Below are 21,806 nucleotides of genomic sequence, written 5' to 3'. Positions count from 1 at the left end.
AGCTATTCGTTATTTTTTCCGAAGCGCCCTGGCCGTCACAATCGATAGCTCAACGAAGTGGCTTTTCACGTGGACATTGATCGCAGCCAAATGATTATTGGGCCCATATGGCATTTCAATAAATATTATGTAACGTCTTTTTTATTGCGATCACAAAGTTTTACGAAAGCTTATATTTTTTTTATTTGCTAAACATTTCATATCGAATAAAAACCAAAAATATTCTTCTTTTAAAATTCATTACGCGCTACAAAACACAAACACGAAGCTCGCGAGTTATTACGAATCGCGTTTCTGTCGACGTCGCGCGCCATCAGCGGCGTGTACGGTGGCCGTTCGCGACTCTCCGGCCGAGCGCGCCTTGCCATTGGTTCAGAACAACTCACGTGACCTCCGACTGACCAATCGCGTGCCCCGTTAGTACCCCCCCGGGTCGACGTAACGGACGGTGGCCGTGGGAGCTCATTTTTTGTATCCCAGTGGCGTTGCCGCCAATAAACAACATTGACGTTAATTGCTCGCCCTCGATTAATTAGTTTATCGGGAGTTTATCGATTTTTTTTAGAAATTGTTGTTGCTGCCGATCGAAGGCGCCGCGAGCTGAAGAGGAATGCCTCGCAGGAAGGTGGAACGCTGCGTCCTGACGGTGAAGTTTGTGGTACCGCGGGAGCGGCTGACGCGGCGCTCCAGGCCTCCGTCTCCTCCCCCCCCGTGCACCTTGTAGTGACGGCAGTCGCAGAGAGTCGTAGAGAGTCACTCAGAGTCACTCAGAGTCACTCACAATCATAGAGAGTCACTCACAATCATAGAGAGTCACAGAGAGTCACAGAGAGTCACTCACAATCATAGAGAGTTGCAGAGAGTCACTCACAATCATAGAGAGTCACAGAGAGTCACTCAGAGTCACAGAGAGTCGAAGAGAGTCACTCAGAGTCGCAGAGAGTCACTCAGAGTCACAGAGAGTCGCAGAGAGTCACTCAGAGTCGCAGAGAGTCACTCAGAGTCACAGAGAGTCACTCAGAGTCACAGAGAGTCACTCACAATCATAGAGAGTCACAGAGTCACTCGCAATCATAGAGAGTCGTAGAGAGTCACTCACAATCATAGAGAGTCACAGAGAGTCACTCAATCATAGAGAGTCACTCACAATCATAGAGAGTCACAGAGAGTCACTCACAATCATAGAGAGTCACAGAGAGTCACTCACAATCATAGAGAGTCACAGAGAGTCACTCACAATCATAGAGAGTCACAGAGAGTCACTCACAATCATAGAGAGTCGTGGAGAGTTATAGAGTCACTCATAATCACAGAGAGTCACAGAGTCGCGGAGAGTCACAGAGAGTCACTCACAATCATAGAGAGTCACAGATAGTCGTAGAGAGTCACAGAGAGTCACTCACAATCATAGAGTCACAGAGAGTCACTCACAATCATAGAGAGTCGCAGAGAGTCACTCACAATCATAGAGTCACAGAGAGTCACTCACAATCACAGAGAGTCACAGATAGTCGTAGAGAGTCACAGAGAGTCACTCACAATCATAGAGAGTCACAGAGAGTCACTCACAATCATAGAGAGTCATAGAGAGTCACTCAGAGTCATAGAGAGTCGCGGAGAGTCGTGGAGAGTCACAGAGAGTCACAATCATAGAGAGTCGCGGAGAGTCACAAAGAGTCACAGAGAGTCACTCAGAGTCATAGAGAGGCACGGAGAGTCGTGGAGAGTCACAGTTGTAGAGTTATTCACACAGTAGATATAATCATTCACAATCTTACAGTCATCATTCACAGGCATAGGTTGTCAATCACAGTCGTAGATGCAGTCATCATTCACAGAGATGTTAACTACCTCGCCTGGTATACAGGAGGCCGTGGGTTCAATCACGATCCTAATGCCTGCTGCTGTATATGTGGAGTTTGCGTGTTTCTCGTCATCATCACGGTGGCTAGGAGATGTTAACTACCTCTCCTGGTATACAGGAGGTCGTGGGTTCGATCACGACTCTGACGCCTGCTGCTGTATATGTGGAGTTTGCGTGTCTCTCTCTCATCATCATCATCATGATGGCTAGGAGATGTTAACTACCTCGCCTGGTGTACAGGAAGTCGTGAGTTCGATCCCGACCCTGACGGCTGCTGTGTATGTGGAGTTTGCGTGTCTCTCTCATCATCATCACGGTGGCTAGGAGATGTTAACAACCTCTCCTGGTATACAGCAGGTCGTGGGCTCGATCCCGACCCTGACGCCTGCTGCTGTGTATGTGGAGTTTGCGTGTCTCTCTCTCATCATCATCATTATCACGGTGGCTAGGAGATGTTAACTACCTCGCCTGGTGTACAGGAGGTCGTGGGTTCGATTTCGACCCTGACGCCTGCTGCTGTATATGTGGAGTTTGCGTGTCTCTCTCTCATCATCATCATCATGATGGCTAGGAGATGTTAACTACCTCGCCTGGTGTACAGGAAGTCGTGAGTTCGATCCCGACCCTGACGGCTGCTGTGTATGTGGAGTTTGCGTGTCTCTCTCATCATCATCATCACGGTGGCTAGGAGATGTTAACAACCTCTCCTGGTATACAGCAGGTCGTGGGCTCGATCCCGACCCTGACGCCTGCTGCTGTGTATGTGGAGTTTGCGTGTCTCTCTCTCTCATCATCATCATTATCACGGTGGCTAGGAGATGTTAACTACCTCGCCTGGTGTACAGGAGGTAGTGGGTTCGATTTCGACCCTGACGCCTGCTTCTGCTGCTGGAGATGTGGAGTTTGCGTGTCTCTCATCATCATCATCATGGTAGCTAGGAGATGTTAACTACCTCGCCTGGTATACAGGAGGTCGTGGGTTCGATCACGAATCTGACGCCTGCTGTATATGTGGAGTTTGCGTGTCTCTCTCCCCGTGATCGTGTGGATTTTTCACGGGTCTCCCCCGGTTTGTCCCTCCACGTATAGAATCACCACCACGCGTTTGGAGTATGTTGCTGTTTGTACATTTCCACATCGTGATGAGCCCACTTGGTTAAGCTTCCATTTGTGGCCAGGTCGCTTCTGAAAAATATCTACGTAGATAGCTCATGTTCGGCCTTACCTGGTAAAGTAAAAAAAATAGTAAATAGTTTAGTAATTAGCGGAGCGCTGACAACAGGGATTTAACCCCATTGAATGTGAATGGTTCAACGGCTATTAAATAACTTACTTGTTCTGTCTTAACACATTCCTGCGGAGGGAGCTGGTTGGAACGTTGGGTTGCTTGGTCAATGGCCAGGGTCAACGGCGGCGTGGTGTATTCCGCAAATATGCCCAACTGTGAGGGCGGGCACAAGCCGGCGTGAGTAGGTTAAACGTTGAGTTTTATAAGGGCACCACGAGGTCATCTGGTCCAACACCATGTGAGACTAGGCTCTAAGAAAAGCTGTCTCGGGTGTGGACCAATCAATTTCAAGGACTGCACATACATTATCAGAGTTGTGTTTTCTTTGCATTCTGACCGCAGGTATTGTGGTCAATGCAAACATGACTCCTTGTTAAAAAGGTGTGAGTTTTGTTGCCAGATAGAAGGTAAAAAAAAACAATTATCATACTTAACCGATGTCGCTGTTTAAACCGATGGACTCCTGTAATGACTAATATCGAGTAATCTCGCGCGGAGATGTTTACTCTCATTTCCTCCCCCTCTGCTCACGTCAGCTGAGCCACGTCAGCAGCTCGGAGGGGGACGAGGAGGACGAGGAGGACGAAGAGGAGGAGGAAGAGGAGGAGGAGGAGGACGAGGAAGACGACGAGGTGGAGATGGAGGTGCTGGCCTCCGAGGCCACGGACTCGGCCGGGGAGGGGAGCGATGAGAGCAGCTCCGGCGGGCAAGGCCCGCGGCGGTCGGGGAGGCTCGCGCGCTCAACCCGCGGCTCCACGCGAGCCCAGGCCGCCGCCGCCGCCGCTGCCGCCAGCGCCAACAACAGCGCCAACACAACCGGCAACGCCACCAGCGCCGCACCGGGAGAAGGTAAAGCAGCAGCACTGACGCCAGCAGTACCATTGCGAATTCTAGATTTGAAGCTTTTGTGACTGCAAGGATTCATATTCTTAGGTTTTTTCGGTAAAGTCACGTAGGTAAAGTCACGTAGGTATGTGGCTTTACCGAAAAAACCTAAGAATATGAACCATTGTGAATGTCCGCCGCTTGGAGGAACTGTTCCGGCGTGGTGTAGGGGAGGTCCCGTGTCTGCTGTGCAGCGGCTGCGGCATCTGGCGGAGGGTAGAAAGCGTTGGGGAGGGGCGGCGGTGGCGGCGGCGGCGGCGGCATCGATGGCTTTTGTCCGTGGTTCAGCTTTTTGGAGTCATTGCAGTCGCAGCTCGCCCAATGATGTTTTATAGAACGTGTGTTTCAACTGTGCACGGCTTGCTTGTTAAGAAGTATGTCTTCCGGCACACGGGGGTGATGTTTCGGCTGTACGCGGTTTGATGCCGCTAAGATTCTCATCTCTGCGTTGACGAGTCGTGCGTGGTCCGCTTGTAGATTCTGCGGATCAATATCTTGTTGGCAAGATTTTCTCCCCGTCGCTCTCATGCGGTCTGACGACACGCGTCGCCAGCATCCCCGTCACACCGCTGCTAATGTCGAGTGTCGAGTCAAACCTCGCACCAGGGTTCCTCAACGAATGCATTATACTGGTACAAACCTCCTGGTTACACCAGAAAGCGTTCGTGAAATATATTAGTAAAAACGTTGTTAATAACATCATGAACGGGTGACGGGAATGTGAGCCCGTGGTCGATAATACGATCGGACAGGGTAACCCTCGGTTGCGTTTCTTTAAAAACTAATTTGTGTCTATTTTTGTTGCAACAACATGCGGGCGCGGTAAGCCAGACAGAGGGGTTCTAACAACAGGAAATGTAAAAACATCCGCGAGCATCCATCGCGGCGCGGCGAAACCGCGTGAAAGGTGCGGAACGAAGGGGGAGTGGGGGGCCCCGCTGCCCCAACCGCGTGGGGGGGGGGGGGGGCGAAGGGGGGGGGAGGGGCAGAGACTGGGAGTGGGAGGAGAAGAATAACCAGCACACTAAGGGGACACCTGGGGAGAGCGGGGGGGTTAAGTGGGGTCAGTTGTGTTTCTTCACATCGACTCTCGCTTGCCCGTCTCTGTGCCATCTCATGCGTGTGTGTGCGTGTGTGTGTGCTTGTGTGCATGTGTGTGTGCGTGTGTGCGTGTGTGTGTGCTTGTGTGCGTGTGCGCGTGTGTGTGTGCACGTGTGTGTGCGTGCGTGTGCGTGCGTGTGTGTGTGCGTGTGTGCGTGTGTGTGTGCTTGTGTGCGCGTGCGCGTGTGTGTGTGCGCGCGTGTGTGCGTGCGTGTGTGCGTGTGTGTGTGTGTGCGTGTGTGTGTGTGCGCGTGTGTGCGTGTGTGTGGCCGCTGGGGCGAGCAGCGGGGTGGGAACCGGCGCCGTACCCGACGAGGAGCAGGGGGGGCCACGGCGTCCCCCTGCGCCGGCTCGCCGGCACCTCCGGCACCGCGGGCCTCACCGACGGCGCCCGTGCGACGGGCGGCCTACGGCGCGTGCGCTCCTCCGGCTCCGAGTCGGAGCTCACGGCCACGGAGCACGCCGACCGCGGTGCGAACTCGTACACGCGCACGCACGGACGCACGCACGGACGCACGCACGGACGACGATGATGACAGCGACAACAGCCACCATTCCACACAAAGTGGCGGTGATGTCACCGCGGCGCCTGCACCTGGCTAGGTGCACTTTGAGGCCACGTGAAGTGTTGAAGGCTCGCTGTTGATGGGACTGACCCAGGTGCCATGGGTTGACCGACTGGACATCTGAACCTTAGGGCGGAGACCCCGGGGTTCCGAATAAACGCAAGTCAAAATCGTAATTAATTTAGTTATTTTTGGCGACTCCGTCCCACCGCGCACGTAAACGCCGCGACCCGCCAGAAACCAATCCTCTCGTTCTTCACCAAGCGCTCGTCGTTGCCAAAGTTGCCGTAGTCACAAACAAAACTTTGAAACTTCGATTAGCGCATCGTGTAGCGCTGGTCGAGAGGAATCGATTACCTCAGCGTTCGCCTTAAACGGACATAAAATGACGTCGCAACGCAGTTTGTGCGAGAGCCGGGGGCTTGTGGGACCCCCCGGGGTCCCGCCATGAGGTTAATCTGTGAAAAAGAGCTTTATAGCTTGCAAGCGGGCAGACACACACAGACAGAGAGACAGACAGACATTCACTTTTATTTATTAGATAGGATTCGATAATTGTTTTTTTAACTTTTTATCTGGCAACATAACTGACACCTTTTTGTTTTACAAGGAGTCATGTTTGCATTGACCACAATACCTGCGGTCGGACTGCAAACAAAAACATAACTCTGATAATGTATGCACTGTCCTTAAAATTGATTGGTCCACACTCAAGACAGCTTTTCTTAGACCCCAGTCTCACATTTTGTTGGACCAGATGACGCCAAAAGGCACATTCCGACCGCAGGTATTGTAGTCAGTTGTATTGCCAGATAAAAGGGTAAAAAAACAATTATCATATTTTGCTACTGGCAAAGGAGGTTCCAATGGTGTAGATAGGATTCCTCCAGTATAATAAATGTTCTGATTCTGACTGAGATGACCAGCAGATTTGATGTGAGCTTTGCTCCTCCGCCCTCTGCTGTTGTTGGAGGGTGACTGCCTTCAACCGCCCAGTAGTAGCATCCTTTATGAGCTTCCTCCATACATACAAATAGAACAACATACAAATACAACAACGGCGACATCACCACGGCACCTGTGCTAGGCTAGAAGCACTTTGAGGCCACGTGAAGTGTCAACGGCTTGCTTACAGGAAGGCACGGGACAGACCCAGGTGCCTTGGGTTGACTGACTGAGACGACTGGCAGATTGCACCACCTGTGCCCCCTACTGTGCCAACACATGCACAAGCATGCAACACAAATACACAAGCGGACGTGCACAACACATCATTGGAACCTCATTTGCCAGTAGCAAAATATGATAATTGTTTTTTTACCCTTTTATCTGGCAACAAAACTGACACCTTTTTTACAAGGTGTCATGTTTGCATTGACCACAATACCTGCAGTCGAAATGCATGATACATACACGTGCGACACAGAAACACACGGCCACACCCAAACCACGCTCAAGAAACGTGTGCTCAATCATGCACAACGCTGGCGCTCACGCGGACAGTCAGCAAAAACACGTGCGCCGACACGTAAACACACAAACACGCACACTCGCTCGCGAGCTCGTGCTCTCGGGGAGACGTTACACCACTTGCACGAGTGCACATCGGGCAAACGGCTCGCGCCGAACAACCGCGCAAGAGACACAAACGTTCACACAGGGCAAAAGCACTCGCAAAGTCATCCAAACGCGTTATGCAGCCTGCGTGAAGAGTTAATGATTTATTATCCCAACCCCGCACCTGATTCCCCATCGCTTTGCCACTTCCCCTTTCACAAGTCCCCTCGTTTTTTTTTTAATTATCATCATCCCCCTCGCAATCTCAACACCCCACAGCCCGCTCTTGTCGTGATGCAGTCGCGTTTAGAAGGCAGCGGAGGGCAGTGCGGCGGACTGTGCTCGCGTGCTCTCACATCCGTGCTCCCCGCCTTCACAAAGCCGCGTCTCTCCCCCCGCGTCTCTCCCCCCCCGTCTCTCCCCCCCGTAGACGAGTCTCCCCCGCGCACCCCCACGGGGAACGCCCCGTCTTCCGACTCGGAGCTGGACGTGTCGAGCGGCCGGCGTCGCGCGCCGCCAGCGGAGACCGCGACCCCGACTCCGGCAGCGAGCGCGGCGGCACCACCGCCACCAGCGGCGGGGCCGGCGCCGGCTCCGCTGCCGGCGGCGCGGGAAAGGCCGCCGGTTCCTCCTCGTCTTCCTCCTCCTCGGCCACCGCCGCCGCCGCCGTCAACGCTGCTGCCGCCGTCAAGACGACGACGGCGCGGGCCGCCGCCCCGCAAGCGAGCGCGCCGGCAGGGCCACCAGCGGCAGAGCGGAGAGGACGGGATGGCGGACGGGAACGCCAAGCCTGACGGCGGCGGCGGCGGCGGCGGAGATGCAGCCGTGGGTTCGACCCGCGTTCCCCGCGCCAGCTGTCCAACGCCGGGATGCGACTCTCTCGGTGAGTGGCGGGAGGGCGAGGGAGTTAGAGGGTGAGCGGCGAGTGGTGAGGGCTGAGAGGACGAGTGGTGTTGAGGGGTTGAGGGCGTGACAAGGTAAGGGGTGAGGAGGGAGGGGGCGAGGGTTTTGGGAGTCCCTTGTGTGAGTGGCGAGGGGTGTTTTTCTGGGTTGTGTTGTTCTCGGCTCAGATGTGTTGCATAGATCCACTTTTTTACAACTTAGTTTGGCTTTCCTAGGTCATGCCGACCACAGCTGTGGCAGCGGTCGTGATGGAATGCTTCAATAAAAACAAAAACAATTGCAGAATGCTCTCGAAAAAGGCAGGACCCGCTCCAAATAACCGATGCACACGTGAAAACAAAACAAACTCGCTCGTGCACCCTGCACTCGGGGAACGTCGCCTGGTCATCACGGTGAAGTGCGGCGTTTTTGAGTGCGGAACGCACCCTTCGAAAAAAATCTTCGCGATTTGTGTGAACTTTTTACTCGCTGTGGTGCCGCGCCCTGCCAGGTCACCTCGCGGGGAAGTCCGAGCGGCATTTCTCAACCGTCGCCTGCCCCCTCTACCACAACATGACCGCCGAGGAGTGCAGGGTAAGCGGCCTGTCCTCTCGACAACGGCGCCCTCCACCACTGTTTATTTCGTTTGGTTTGCCTGCCATGGGGGCTAGGAGATGTTAACTACCTCGCCTGGTATACAGGAAGTCGTGGGTTCGATCCCGACCCTGACACCTGCTGTATATTTGGAGTTTGCGTGTCTCTCTCTCTCTTCCCGTGGTCGCGTGGATTTTTTTTTTCCCTCCAGGTCCTCTTGTTTTTTTCCCCCCCACATTTAGAAACCAGGTGCAGCTCCTCGCCTGCACCTGGTTCGTCCTGCCGACCGAATTCCCCCCCTTCCCCATCCTCTTCCCCGAGCTAAACAACCTCATGGGTGGACGAGGAGGAGGAGGCCGAGGGGCCGGCCACAGGGATTGTGGTTGCCAGGGGGTGTGGGGCTCCGAGGGACGCCTAGGAAGGGGGGCTCGCTCGGGGGCTCCGCCGGCAGGGACCCCATCGGAAGGGGGGGGGGCTTCGCTAGGGGGCTTTGAGAGGGACCCCTTGGGTTGGCGCCAGAGGGAGGATGCTGCCACGCGTTGTCTCGGCGTACGCTCCCGCAGCCGACTTGCCTCATGCCGATGTTCCTCGGTGAAGTCGAAAGCAAGCCCAGGGTTGCCTTGTTAACTCGGCAAATGCTTCCCGGTAAACACGAAATGTGGAGGATATCCCACGGGCCAGGGCTCGGCAATCAAAGAACCATGAGAGCCGTTTTTCCTTTGGTATTCGGTAACAAAAATTTTAATATTTCAAGATCCGCAGTGCGCGCGAGTACGGGACGGTGGTCCTTAAATAAGTAACGTCCCGACGACGGTTCCTTGAAGAGGCGCCACAGATTTGCCGACCCCCTCCCCTTAGCGCGGGCGGATGGAGACTAAATGTTACTTCTCGAACGAACGTCGCGTTTGCGCGCCTTTGACCGTTGTGGGGGGGGGGTTGTTGGTGGGCGTGTGACTCGTGCCGTCAGTTGCGAGCAGGGCGGTACGAGAAGGAGCTGGCGGAGCAGGAGCTGGCCGATCAGCAGGACGAGAATCGACACACGACCCGGCACGGAGTGAGTTCACGGCCCCCTTCCCCCCCCACCCCGCGGGCTCGCGGCGTTCGTTGCTCCGTCGTCATCGTCACCGTCATCTTTTACTCTTTCGTACCCTCATCTGCGCATTATCCTACCTCCCCCCTCTCTCTCATCCCTCCTCCACTCCGTGCACGCTCCTACCTCTCCTGTATCATCACACTCTACCCCCCCCCCCCCATCCACGCGCTCTCCTACCTCCCCCTTCTCATCACTACCCCACTCCGAGCACGCTCCTACCTCTCCCCTCTCATCACCACTCCAGTTCTTGCACTCTCCTACCTCTCCTATATCATCACACTCTACCCACCCCTATCCGCGCACTCTCCTACCTCCTCCCCCCTCTCTCTCATCACTACTCCACTCCGTGCATGCTCCTACCCCCCTCCTATGTCAGTTTAGCACGTAGGCTTTCGCGACCAATATCATCCATAATACAGGTTTTTTTGGGGTTGGATTGCTTAGATAGAAGAGCACACAAGTGATGTCATCACATCCACCCCTCTTTTTAAGGAACAAAACAGGAGGATTTCTCAACAAATCCGGCCGTCGCCTGATGAAGCTAGCTGTGATTACTGGCAAAACGTCGTACTCAGATTGTAAATGTTGTGCCTTTGGTCTCCAACACACCGCTTAGTGCTGTACTAATGACAAATTGGCCACGTTCTGTTTACGTGACAAATCTTACTAATTGGCTGTGTCGGGTGGTGGCGGGCTCACCTATATCATCGCACTCTAACCCCCCTCCACGCACTCTCCTAGCTCTCCCTTCTCATCACTACTCCACTCCGTGCACTCTCCTACCTCTCTATCATTGCACTACCCCCCTCCACGCACTCCTTCCGCTCCGACAGCGAAGGCTTTCCATGGAAGCCTCCAGTCATCCTTTGCTCGGTGGGAAGTCGCTCATTCTCCCCTGCTGCTGCCCCCCCCACAGTCTGGAACTCCTAACCCCCAGCCGTCCGTGCTTCCAACCCCTCGCAGCTGGTTCAAGTCTAGGCTCAAGCCCTCTGGTTTCTGTGCAGCATCTTCGGAGCCAGCAGATGGCAGCAGTCATCCAACAGGAAGCCCTAACAGAGGCAAACCTGGAACAGTTTAAAGCCCTGTTACGTCACGATGCCACGCGCGGGGTCCCCACGTCTGCACACACCACGTGTCAACACGTGGCCAGCATGCTGTGGCCAGCCAGCATGCGCCAGTGTTTGAACCGCTGATTAATGTGGTTGACAAATGTACCGCTCTCAAGTCAGTTCAGAATCAGAAGATTTATTTATACTGCAGGAGGAATCTGATGAGCTATAAAGCTCTTTTTTTAAATCCTTTATATTAAGTTCACTTGCTTGCGCGCTTACGACCGTGCAAATCTTTCGGTCGTGTTTTATTTAAATCCTTTATATTAAGTTCGCTTGCTTGCTTGCGCGCTTACGACCGTGCAAATCTTTCGGTCGTTTTTTAACCCACTTCCCGTGATCCAATCGAGCTGACATTTTGCACACAGACTCGTTGTGCGTGACAATTTCTTTTCGTGAAAATTTTTTTCCCAAAATTTTACACTTTTTAGGTAAATTTTTTTTATTATATTTAATTACCAATTGCTTAATGGTGGCAGGCAATCATCTGACCCATAGGTGGCAGTCACCTCAAGCCAGAGGACGAGAGGACTCTTGCCGCCCGTTTCAAAGACCAATGTGGGCTGGGTTGTGGCCCATTGAACACGCATATAAAGGATTTATAGTGAAAAACTTTGTTTTTACGGGTTAATTTTTTAACATGTTCAGTAGGGGCACAGGGTAAGAACGTCACAACAACAACAAGCAGTACAAAAACACGATTGTAGTGCAGAGTACAAGAAAGGTAAATAATCTTCTTGGTTCTTTCGGTAAAGTCACGTAGAAGGAAAATAATAAAATAATAAAAATCAAACAGACTAAAATACAATTCTCACGACGTTTCGGCCACAAATCACCCAACACACAAACAACTAAACCATCCGCATCCTTCCAGGCAAAGCCTACTGAGGCATTAATGTATTTTCCAGAAGCGACCTGGCCACAAATGATAGCTCAACAAAGTTAATATTATTTATTCACGCAGCTTGGAATGCCTTGAACATCTGAATAGTTGCTTCGGTATAACATGCGCGACTTATTTGGCATTTCTGTAACGAAGCTGCTCGACTTACTGGCTCTAATAGTTGCTCGCTGACAGCACGTGTCCCAGCAAGTCCTTTAAAACCAAGCTGAGGTCAATGTTTTCGTGTGAGTTTGTGAATAAGCGTGTGTGTGTGTGCGTGCGCGTGTGTGTGTGTGCGCGCGCCCGGGTGTGGTGCTATCCACCCACCCCCTCGTGTGCCAAAGTGCCGGCCTTTATAGGTGCTACTCGCTAACAGCACTTTCCCCAAAAGTATGTTAGACTATATGGGGGATCTTTGTCTTGTTACTGTGTGTCTGTTGTGTGCTAGTGGGGGGGGAGTGGTGGTGTAGCGGTTAGCGCGCTGCGCTATTAACCCGGCCACCCGGGTTCGATTCCCGCTCAGGGCCAACACCAGTGACGATTATCTGAACCGGTCCTGGGCCTCCCCTAGGTCGACTCAGCCTCAAATGAGTACCTGGTGCGATGTGTAAACATCACCACTGGGGAGACAAAGGCGGTCGGGCGTGGTACTGGCCACCCACCCCCTCGTGTACCGTTCCGGCCTTCATAAGTGCTCGCTAACAGCACTTGCCCCTACAGTCTGTTAAGGCTATAGGGGGATCTTTGTCTTTGTTGTGTGCTTGTCTTTGTGTGTGTGGGTTTCTGTTTGTGTGTGTTTGTCTATGTGCATTGTGTGCTTATATGTGTGTGTATGCTTGTATGTGTTTCTGTGCATGTATGTGCCTGTCTGTGTGCTTGTGTGTGCTTGTGTCTGTGTGCAGTGTGTGTTGTGGGTCCGCTCATGTAATGTGGAAGGCACTGTGGTTTGCGCGCCGCGCTACAAACCCGGCGATCCGAGTTTGATCCCCACTCACTCCCAACACCAAATTATTTGAACCGGTCCTGAGCATTTTCTTAGGTCGACTCAGCTTCAATTGAGTACCCGGTGCAGTATCCAAAACATCGCTACTGGGGAGACAAAGGCAGCCGGGCGTTGTGCTGGCCACCCCCTACCACCACCCGCTTCGTGTGCCATGCCCGGCCTTTATAGGTGCTGCTACTTGCCAACAGCACTTGCCGCAAAAGTCTCGTTGAGGCGATGGGGAGGGGGCGCAGAGGTCGCAAACGGGTTTTGATTCCTTACCCGTACCCGGCCGCACCAGGGTTGCAAACGGGTACCCGTACCCTACCCGATACCCGGCTACCCGTACCCGGCCGGGTATCGGGTAGGGTATGGGTACGGGTACCCGATTGCGACCTCTGGGATGAAGCCATGTTGCAGGCGCGGGTGGGTTCATTCTAGGAACTTGAATTGTGAGAAGAGACAAGGTGTTGGGAAATGAGTGACAAACGGTGACTCACCAGTGACTCACGACCTACCCGTACCCGGCCGCACCAGGGTCGCAAACGGGTACCCGTACCCGGCCGGGTACGGTTAGCCGGGTATCGGGTAGGGTACGGGTATCGGGTACCCGGTTGCGACCTCTGGGGGGGCGGGGTTGGAATCTTTTGTCTTCTTTGATCGCGATGTGCAGGGCCCGACAGAGAAACAGCTGCGCTATCGAGAAAAGGTCACCGAGCTGCGCAAGAATCGGAACGCGGGCCCAACAGAGGAGCAGAAACAGAAGTACATTGTGAGTGGATTCGTTTTTCCCTCCTGTTTGTTCCGGGTTCACTAGGAGGCTCCCTTACAGCGCGGCCGCGCTGTGGCACAGCTGGCATGTCGTCAGCCCGCCGCCGCCTTTGTCTCCCCGTTTATCTTTGCTGTCGTTTGTCCTGTGGATGTCTCCGACCATTTTTTCTTATCACTGCGACTGTCTGTCCATCCGTCTGCCTGCATGTCTGGCATCTGTCGCAATGTCTCTCTGTCAATCGGCTTGTCAGGCTTTCCGGCAGTACATCTACTGAAATTGGAACGATACGGAGAAGATCAGCATGGCCCCTGCGCAAGGATGACACGCAAATTCGTGAAGCGTTCCATACTTTTCCGTTTTTTCTTGGATTTTCTGTTGGCACATAGTCACATGGTCACTTTAAGATGCTTTCTTGTTCATGTTTTTGTTTGTTGCCGTTGCACCCGATTCAAGAGCCGAATGGCTCACAGGGCTATACCAAATAAATGAAACTGAAACTTCTCTGTTTTTTCTGTCTCCGTGACCGTCCGTCTGTACGCCCTCCTGTCTGTGCGATTGTTTGTCTCTTATCTGTACGACCGGCTGCTCTGTGCATCTCTCTGTGTGTGCGGCTGTGTGTCTCCACAGTTGTTAGTCTCTCTCTGTCTCCGTGCAACAGTTTGTCCGCGTGTGGCTTCTTCCCTGCTACCCGTGCAATAGAGAACTCCCTCCCCTGCGCGTGTTCAATCTCAGGCTCAAGATCTTCCTCTTGTTTTCCACTTATAACTACATATCTGTTCTCTAGTACAGTATATATGTACTCTTATTAACACATTCCTGCGGAGGGAGCTGGTAGGAACGTTGGGTTGCTCGGTCAATGGCCAGGGTCAACGGCGGCGTGGTGTATTCCGCAAATATGCCCGACTGTGAGGGTGGGCTCAAGCCGGCGTGAGTAGGTTAAACGTTGAGTTTTATAAGGGCACCACGGGGTGACCAGCCCCTCCCCACCCAGCCCCACCCCTCCCACCCCCCACCCACCCACCCTCACCTCCCCACCCAGCCCCTCCCCACTCTCCCCACCCAGCCCCTCCCCACCCAGCCCCTCCCTCCCCACCCAGCCCCTCCCTGCACGACGGACGGACACAATAATCCCCTGTGAGCTGGTGGAACCAGTGGGTTCCTACCAGTATTATTATGTACATGATGCGCATGTCGAAACGGTGTTTTGTGTGGGGAGCGGTCGCGTAACGGTTAGCGCGCTGCGCTACGAGGCCGGCGACCCGAGTTCGATTCCCGCTGAGGGCCAGCACCAGTGATGATTATCTGAACCGGTCCTGGGCCTTCCCTAGGTCGACTCAGCCTCAAATGAGTACCTGGTGCAGTGCATAAACATCAGTACTGGGGAGACAAAGACGGCCGGGCGTGGTAATGACCACCCTTCTTTCGTCTGTGGGCTGGTCACTTCTGCCAAACACCGATATCGCTCAGTGGGCCTTGCCTGGTAATACGCGACAGTGATTTTGCTGGAGCAGTCACACCTGATGACACGGATGCTTGTGTTGCTTCCGAAACGTCGTGATTTAATTTGGTTGTTTTATTTCGATGATTGGTTTTTTACCCTTCTATCTGGCAACAAAACTGACACCTTTTTTTTTTTTACAAGGAGTCATGTTTGCATAGACCATAATACCTGATAATGTATGCACTGTCCTTGAAGTTGATTGTTGAATCAACTTCAAGGACAGCGCATACATTATCAGAGTTATGTTTTTTTTTGCATTATGACTGCAGGTATTGTGGTCTATGCAAACATGACTCCTTGTAAAAAAGGTGTCAGTTTTGTTGCTAGATAGAAGGGTAAAAAACCAATTATCATATTTTTTATTGGTAAATGAGGTTCCAATGGTGTAAATTGTTTTATTTCATTTTGTTTTCACCTACGTGACTTGACCGAGAAAACCAAAGAGTATGGATCCTTGCAGTCACGAAAACTTCAAATGTAGAAATATTATTTCGTTTTTTTTAGTTTACTCAAGTGCCGTTTTGTCGTTCACAGGTGCTCGCTAACGGCACTTGCCCCAAGAGTTCTGTTAAGGCTATCGTGGGTATCTTTGTCTTTTGTATGGCGCTATATAAATCAACTTTTTCATTGTTGTTGCTGCTGCTGCTGCTGGGTGGCTCTGTCCGTGTGCCCGCTGTGCCCGCTGTGCCGCTTGCCAGGAGCACCGGCAGACGCACGCCATGAGCCGAGAGCCGCTCCTCGACGGGCTGACGTCGCCCTACGACCTGGAGCTGTTCCGGCGAGCGCAGACACGCGCCTGCCTGGACATGGTTGGGCACGCACGCACACACGCGCTGCCTACTTGTGTGTGAAGTGTGCGTGTGTCTGCGGCTGCTTGTGTGCGGTTTGCCGTGTGTGAATAACCACCAGGGGAGCTTTTTGTTGTTGTTGCTTTTGAGCTATTATTTAAATCGAACTGGTTTTAAACCGGTTTTTAGAGAATGGTTAACTGGAACTGGGGCACAATGGTGGTGAGATGTTATACTTCTCGCCTGGTATACAGGAGGTCGTGGGTTCAATCCCGACCGACACCTGCGTATTTGGAGTTTACATGCTCTCCTCGTGGTCGTCCGGATATTCCACTGAGTTCTCTGGTTTGCTCCTCCACATTTGAAATCAACGTGCGTTTAAACCAGCGCTTCTTTACCGGGGGTACGAGACATGCCAGATTCTTGTAGGAGGTTAAATCATCGAAACACATCAAGCACGGCCACGTACGTACAACTACAGTAAAACCTTGCATTGCGAGCATAATTCGTTCCGGACACGTGCTCGTAATCCAAGGCACTCGTATATCCAAGCGAATTTCCCCATAAGAAATAATGGAAACTCAGATGATTCGTTGCACAACCCAAAAATATTCATGTAAAAATTATTAATACAAAATACCTTTTTATATTTTTATTATTTCAATTACATTTCAAGTTGTCAAATGTATTAATTACATTTAATCGTGGCTGGTGTGAGGGAGACGAGAGAGAGGAGAGGAGGGTTATTGCAGTACAGTTACTAAAGAACAGTCACCACACTTGGACACAAAATAAAAAAATGCTTTACGCACACACTCGTGGTCACAACACTATAGTAAACAGTGTACGCTCGCACGGATGTTGACTATACGAGCGAGGCACGCCAACTGAGACCGAGCATGGGAGACAATTACCCACAATCCCACAGCGAGAGAGAGAGAAGAACCATCGGCTCAGTTGTGATCACGTGACGCTCGGCAGACAAAGCAAAGCGTATACTGTAGGTACTGCTTGTATTGCAAGACCTCGCTCGTTTATCAAGTTAAAGTTTATTTTAAAAATTATCTCGTCTTGCAAAACACTCGCAGACCAAGTTACTCGCAATCCAATGTTTTACTGTATTTTGTTTCATCAAACCCTATGTATTAATACAATACATTTTTTTTTACGATTGAGAACCGAACGGGTGCAAGGCTTCAGTAACGGTTAGGAACCACTGGTTTATAGTATTTTGCTACTGCTAAAAATTTATACATACGCATATAAATAGTCATAATTGCTTTTCGGTAAAGTCACGTAGGTAGAAAAATAAAATAGATCGCGGTCTTTCGATCGCAACACAAAGCAACCATCATCAGGTGGGACAACCACAGCAATAAAAAACTGCTGAAATAAACCTTATTCTTCTCCCTACGTGACTTTACCGAAAGAACCAAAGAGTATGGATTCCTGCAGTCGCGAAAGCTTAAAATCAAGATTGTAATTCTATTTGTTTTACACCCATAGCAGCAAGTAACATGGCAGAGCGCAGTGTTGCTTTTTGAAGCCATGGGGACCGCTATGGAACCTGTCTCTGTGCGACAGAAAATCAATACATCATCCGTTCCTCCAATGGGAAATAGTCTTGCCAGCCAGCAGAGAAAGCTATGTTGGGATTAGATCTTTTGTTCAGATTTCAGTCCAGTTTTCAAATGTTTGGACAATTATGCTGGCACTCTTTTTCTCGTAACAAGGCGAGGTCTTCAACCCGTGCTGCAACGCAGATGGCACGTATTCACGTGTGTGTGTGTGTGTGCGGCATTAACCGGGGCAGCCCCTGTAGTTGAACCGCAAACCTGCACTGCACGCTACCACCCGTCCGTGTGCGAACATCAGCCTGGGAGCGGCAGCGTCGCGGTTTCCGCGCCGCGCTACGAACCCGGTGACCCGAGTTCGAATCCCGCTCACGGCCAACAGCGGTGACGATGATCTAAACCAGTTCTGGACCTTCCCTAGGTCGACTCGGCCTCAATTGAGTACCTGGTGTAGGGGTGTGTAAACATCGGGAGACAAAGGCGGTCGGGCGTGGTGCTGGGCCACCCACCCCCACAAGTACCGTGCCATTCTTCATAGGTTCTGCTTGCTAACGGCACTTGGCCCAACAGTCTGAATGCTTTACGGGGGATCTTTTTATTTGTGTGCGTGTGTGCGGATACAAGCAGGGGGATGTAAAGACGAGCCGAGGTTTTATTGCATTACGGTACAGCGTGGATTTTTGTCGCACCATTGGAACCTCATTTGCCAGTAAAAAATATGATAATTGTTTTTTTACCCTTCTATCTGGCAACAAAACTGACGCGTCATCTGGTCCAACACCATGTGAGACTAGGCTCTAAGGAAAGCTGTCTCGGGTGTGGACCAATCCACTTCAAGGACAGTGCATACATTATCAGAGTTATGTTTTTTGTTTGCATTATAACTGCAGGTATTGTGGTCTATGCAAACATGACTCCTTGTAAAAAAAGGTGTCAGTTTTGTTGCCAGATAGAAGGGTAAAAAACAATTATCAGATTTTTGTCGCGTTTACACGCGAACGCATCTCAAGATGCCGTGTTTAAACCTCTGCCCCCCCCACCCGCCATCAACCCCCCCACTAAAACCCCTGCTACCACCCCGCGGCAGGAGCAGATGCACCTGCGCGGGGCCGCGTGCGACGGCGACGGAGCGCTGGCGGGGGCGGCCGTGGTGGGCGCCTGTCTCGAGGCCGGCATCCGCACCATCGTGTTTGGGCGCTACGAGCTCGACACGTGGTACCACTCGCCCTACCCCGAGGAGTACACGCGCCTGGGCAAGCTCTACGTCTGCGAGTTCTGCCTCAAGTACATGAAGAGCCCCACCATCCTGCGCAGGCACATGGTGAGCGGTGGCGGCGTCGGCGGCGGCGTTGGCGTTGCCAGTCCCAGCTGTGGTGCTCAACAGGGGGGGCCCCTGGGAGAGAGGGGGGGGTGTTCCGTGGAAATGTCCCAGGGGGGGTTACGCGAGTTTATTTATACGCGTGAAATTATATCGGGCGTGAGAGTCATTGGTGAATAATCACCTACTGTGTGAATCTGTCAATGTGAAATGGCTACGGTTAAATGTAAATCCACGTGGTAAGCTAGAACGATATAAGAGGCCTTTCTGAACTCGCTGAGGGTAACCGACAAGCGCGAGCAATTTACGTCGTGCATGCAGAGTGTCCGTTGAAATGCTTTTATTCGCTTTCAGTTACTTAGCTTGTCACGCAGTGTGCCTGCTGACGTCACACATCCCCCCACCCTCCGCGTAGGCCGTGTGTTAATCCAAGACAAGAATCCAAGTCCCGGGCGAAACCGGCTAGTAAAGCTAGTCAACATATAATGGAATGCTTATTTTTTTAGTTTGGCAGCAGCTATGTACACATTAAGTCGTAGTTAATCGACGTATAGTGACCTGTATAGGCATGCAATTAAACAAGCTTTCGTGACTGCAGGGATTAATATTCTTGGTTCTTTCGGTAAAGTCACGTAGAAGGGAAATAATAAAATAAAAGAAATCCTTTTTCTTTTAGAAAGAATTTATTTTATTTTATTATTTCCCTTCTACGTTACTTTACCGAAAGAACCAAGAATATAGTCTATTACTTGATAATATGCTTCCAAGCAGCACTCGGCCTGTGGATATCAGAAAGGTTCGAAGTATTTTTTTATTTCTCTCAATTACAATAGATTATCTAATTAGTCTTAGCCAGTAGTAACTAGTTTTACACGAAACTTCAACATTATCAAAATAAATGTAATGTCCTTGTTGGCACGCGCGTTCTGCAACTGCCGAAAGTTGTGTTTGGTGTTCTTTTAGTCTCATGATGATCATTCGGCCCCTCTGACCAACAGCATTTGCCACAGGAGCAATTTATCCGGTACACACCTGTTTGTTCGCTTAGGTAATTCATCCTTAGTATCAGATATTAGTTTTTGTATTTTATGTGCCGTGCCATATCTCACTCGGATGCTTTTTTTTTTCAAAAAAATCTGGGCAGTTTATTAGGTTTCCCGCAATGTACGGTAATTTAATATCTTTAATTACTTGACCAATTTTAACATTTGTGCACAAACTACTGTTGTTTACTCTATGGTACAAAGTGTTGGTTGTGCGACTGTTGATTGTATAAAATGTAACTATATGGGTTTCTATGAATCTCTATGGGTCTCTGGGTTTACTCTTTGGTCCACAGTTTGGTTTGCATGGCCCTCTATCGCACCACCTTGGCTTGTGTCTTTAATTTTCCCATTTGCGCATCTGTCTGTTTATCATTCTAAATGTAAAATATCATGTTCTTTCTCCGCTTTGTCTCTGGCCAGGCCAAGTGCGTTTGGAAGCACCCGCCGGGGGATGAGATCTACCGGAACGGCAGCGTGTCCGTCTTCGAAGTGGACGGCAAAAAGAACAAGGTGGCGTGGGCGCGCGCGTGCAGAGATTTCGTAGCCGTTACAGAAATGTGCTTCACTCATTTTCAGAGGGGCTGGCCACTTTCGCCGATAAGACATCGTCAGCGTGAAGGCCGTCACACCATTTGAAACCATTAGCGGTTCGACAGCAGCACGACAATGATGATGATGATGGGGGGCGTTTTCACATTTATGTATTGTCGGGGGCCGCACGTCAGGGGCTGCACTAAAAGGCACCAGGTGCTGCCAGTGGCGTGCGGGGTTTGCAATAAAGAACACTGAGTTAGGGCCATTTCCCACTTGGCTGTTCTTCACCCGCTAAATTGTTTACGCACGAAACAAACACCCGCGTACGGGGAACAGCTCGAAAACCAACCACCCAGATGTCGGTGGCACACAACACCACCGCCCGGGGGAGGTGGTGGATTATTTATACATTATCACTACCGCTGTGCTACGCTCGTTTACCCAGCAAAGCGTAACGGAGTCTCAAGGCTCTCAGTACGGTCAAATAACCCCCCAGGACCACCCCCCCCTCCATGGGCCTCATCCAGCAGTGGAGTGACTAAAAGGGTTGAACACGTGCACTGGGCTCTCCTCCCCCTTCTATCAAGCGTGTAGCTGGTGCGGGCGGGTTGTACGTGTGTTGAATTTCCTTCGGACTATACGTAGCCAACCGTGCTAATCGGAGGTGCAGGTTAAGCGTGGTTAACGATTATCATATTCTTAGGTTTTTTTCGGTAAAGTAACATAGGTAAAAAATTAAAATTAATAAAAGTGAAATAAAAATAAAATAAAAATCACGACGTTTCGGAGGCAACACAAACTTCCGTTGTTGCCTCCGAAACGTCGTGATTTTTATTTTATTACCGAAATAACCTAAGAATATGAATCCTTGCAGTCACGAAAGCTTCAAATCTAGAACGTTTATCTTAATTGTTTTTTTAATTTACTTCCCCCAATCTATTCCGGTTGTGCTCTTCTTTGGCGTCGTGGCCCGTGACGAAGATTCCATTCAGCGTTCCTGTAGAGCGTTGCGCTGTGCGTTTGTGCGTTTGTCGGGGAGTGGACCTGAATGATCCTTCACCCGCACCTCCGATTAGCACGGTTGGCTACGTACGGTGCGAAAGAAGTTCAATGTACGTACCTTTGGTGAATACCTCGTCGACATACACAACATACATTCGCAGACGTACAGAGCCCATTGGGGATAGGTCCGGTCTCTCACGGAAGACACGGCGTGCAAATACCGATGCCACCGGGGCAGGGGCTGATGGTACGGGCCAAAGGTGTGCAAACGAAGTTCAATGTACGTGTATGCAAATATTTTAAGAAACTTCTGGAAAAAAACTATTTTCAGGTGGCCTTTTCTCTCCTTTATGATTCTAAAGATGTAATTCTGAACTGCTGTTGGACGGTCACATCCAGTGCGGAATCAAACTTGATGGGCGGGGGGGTGGCGGGGAGTTCTTTGTGCAGTCCGCGGTGTCCGGGCT

General features: G+C 51.3%; 1 protein-coding gene and 1 non-coding gene across 2 annotated transcripts; both read left to right on the top strand.

Annotated features, from left to right (window-relative positions):
- The first annotated feature begins 472 nt into the window (after positions 1-472).
- On the top strand, positions 473-20,836 carry LOC133358235 (histone acetyltransferase KAT7-like). Its single transcript, XM_061576479.1, has 11 exons — positions 473-646; positions 3,689-4,001; positions 5,424-5,609; positions 7,692-7,885; positions 7,985-8,144; positions 8,655-8,737; positions 9,705-9,791; positions 13,478-13,576; positions 15,776-15,886; positions 18,527-18,760; positions 20,224-20,836. Exons 1-11 carry the CDS (start codon positions 611-613, stop codon positions 20,437-20,439), a joined length of 1,719 nt encoding a protein of 572 aa, XP_061432463.1. The 5' UTR covers positions 473-610; the 3' UTR covers positions 20,440-20,836.
- On the top strand, positions 13,827-13,929 carry LOC133358442 (U6 spliceosomal RNA). The gene has a single exon (XR_009757084.1). It is a non-coding gene; the product is annotated as a U6 spliceosomal RNA (small nuclear RNA).
- Positions 20,837-21,806: the final 970 nt, after the last annotated feature.

This window comes from Lethenteron reissneri, chromosome 61 (genome assembly GCF_015708825.2).
Source record: "Lethenteron reissneri isolate LAM-NWPU_2019-01 chromosome 61, ASM1570882v1, whole genome shotgun sequence".
NCBI lineage: Eukaryota > Metazoa > Chordata > Hyperoartia > Petromyzontiformes > Petromyzontidae > Lethenteron > Lethenteron reissneri.
Note: the sequence above shows the minus strand (reverse complement) of the source record. Positions and strands in the feature narration are given on the sequence as shown.

Coding starts and splice junctions, on each gene's coding strand:
- LOC133358235 (XM_061576479.1), top strand. CDS start 611: ATGCCTCGCAGGAAGGTGGAACGCTGCGTCCTGACG. Junction 7,886..7,984: donor CGGCGCGGGAAAGGCCGCCG/GTTCCTCCTCGT, acceptor CCGCCCCGCAAG/CGAGCGCGCCGGCAGGGCCA. Junction 13,577..15,775: donor AGCAGAAACAGAAGTACATT/GTGAGTGGATTC, acceptor GCCGCTTGCCAG/GAGCACCGGCAGACGCACGC.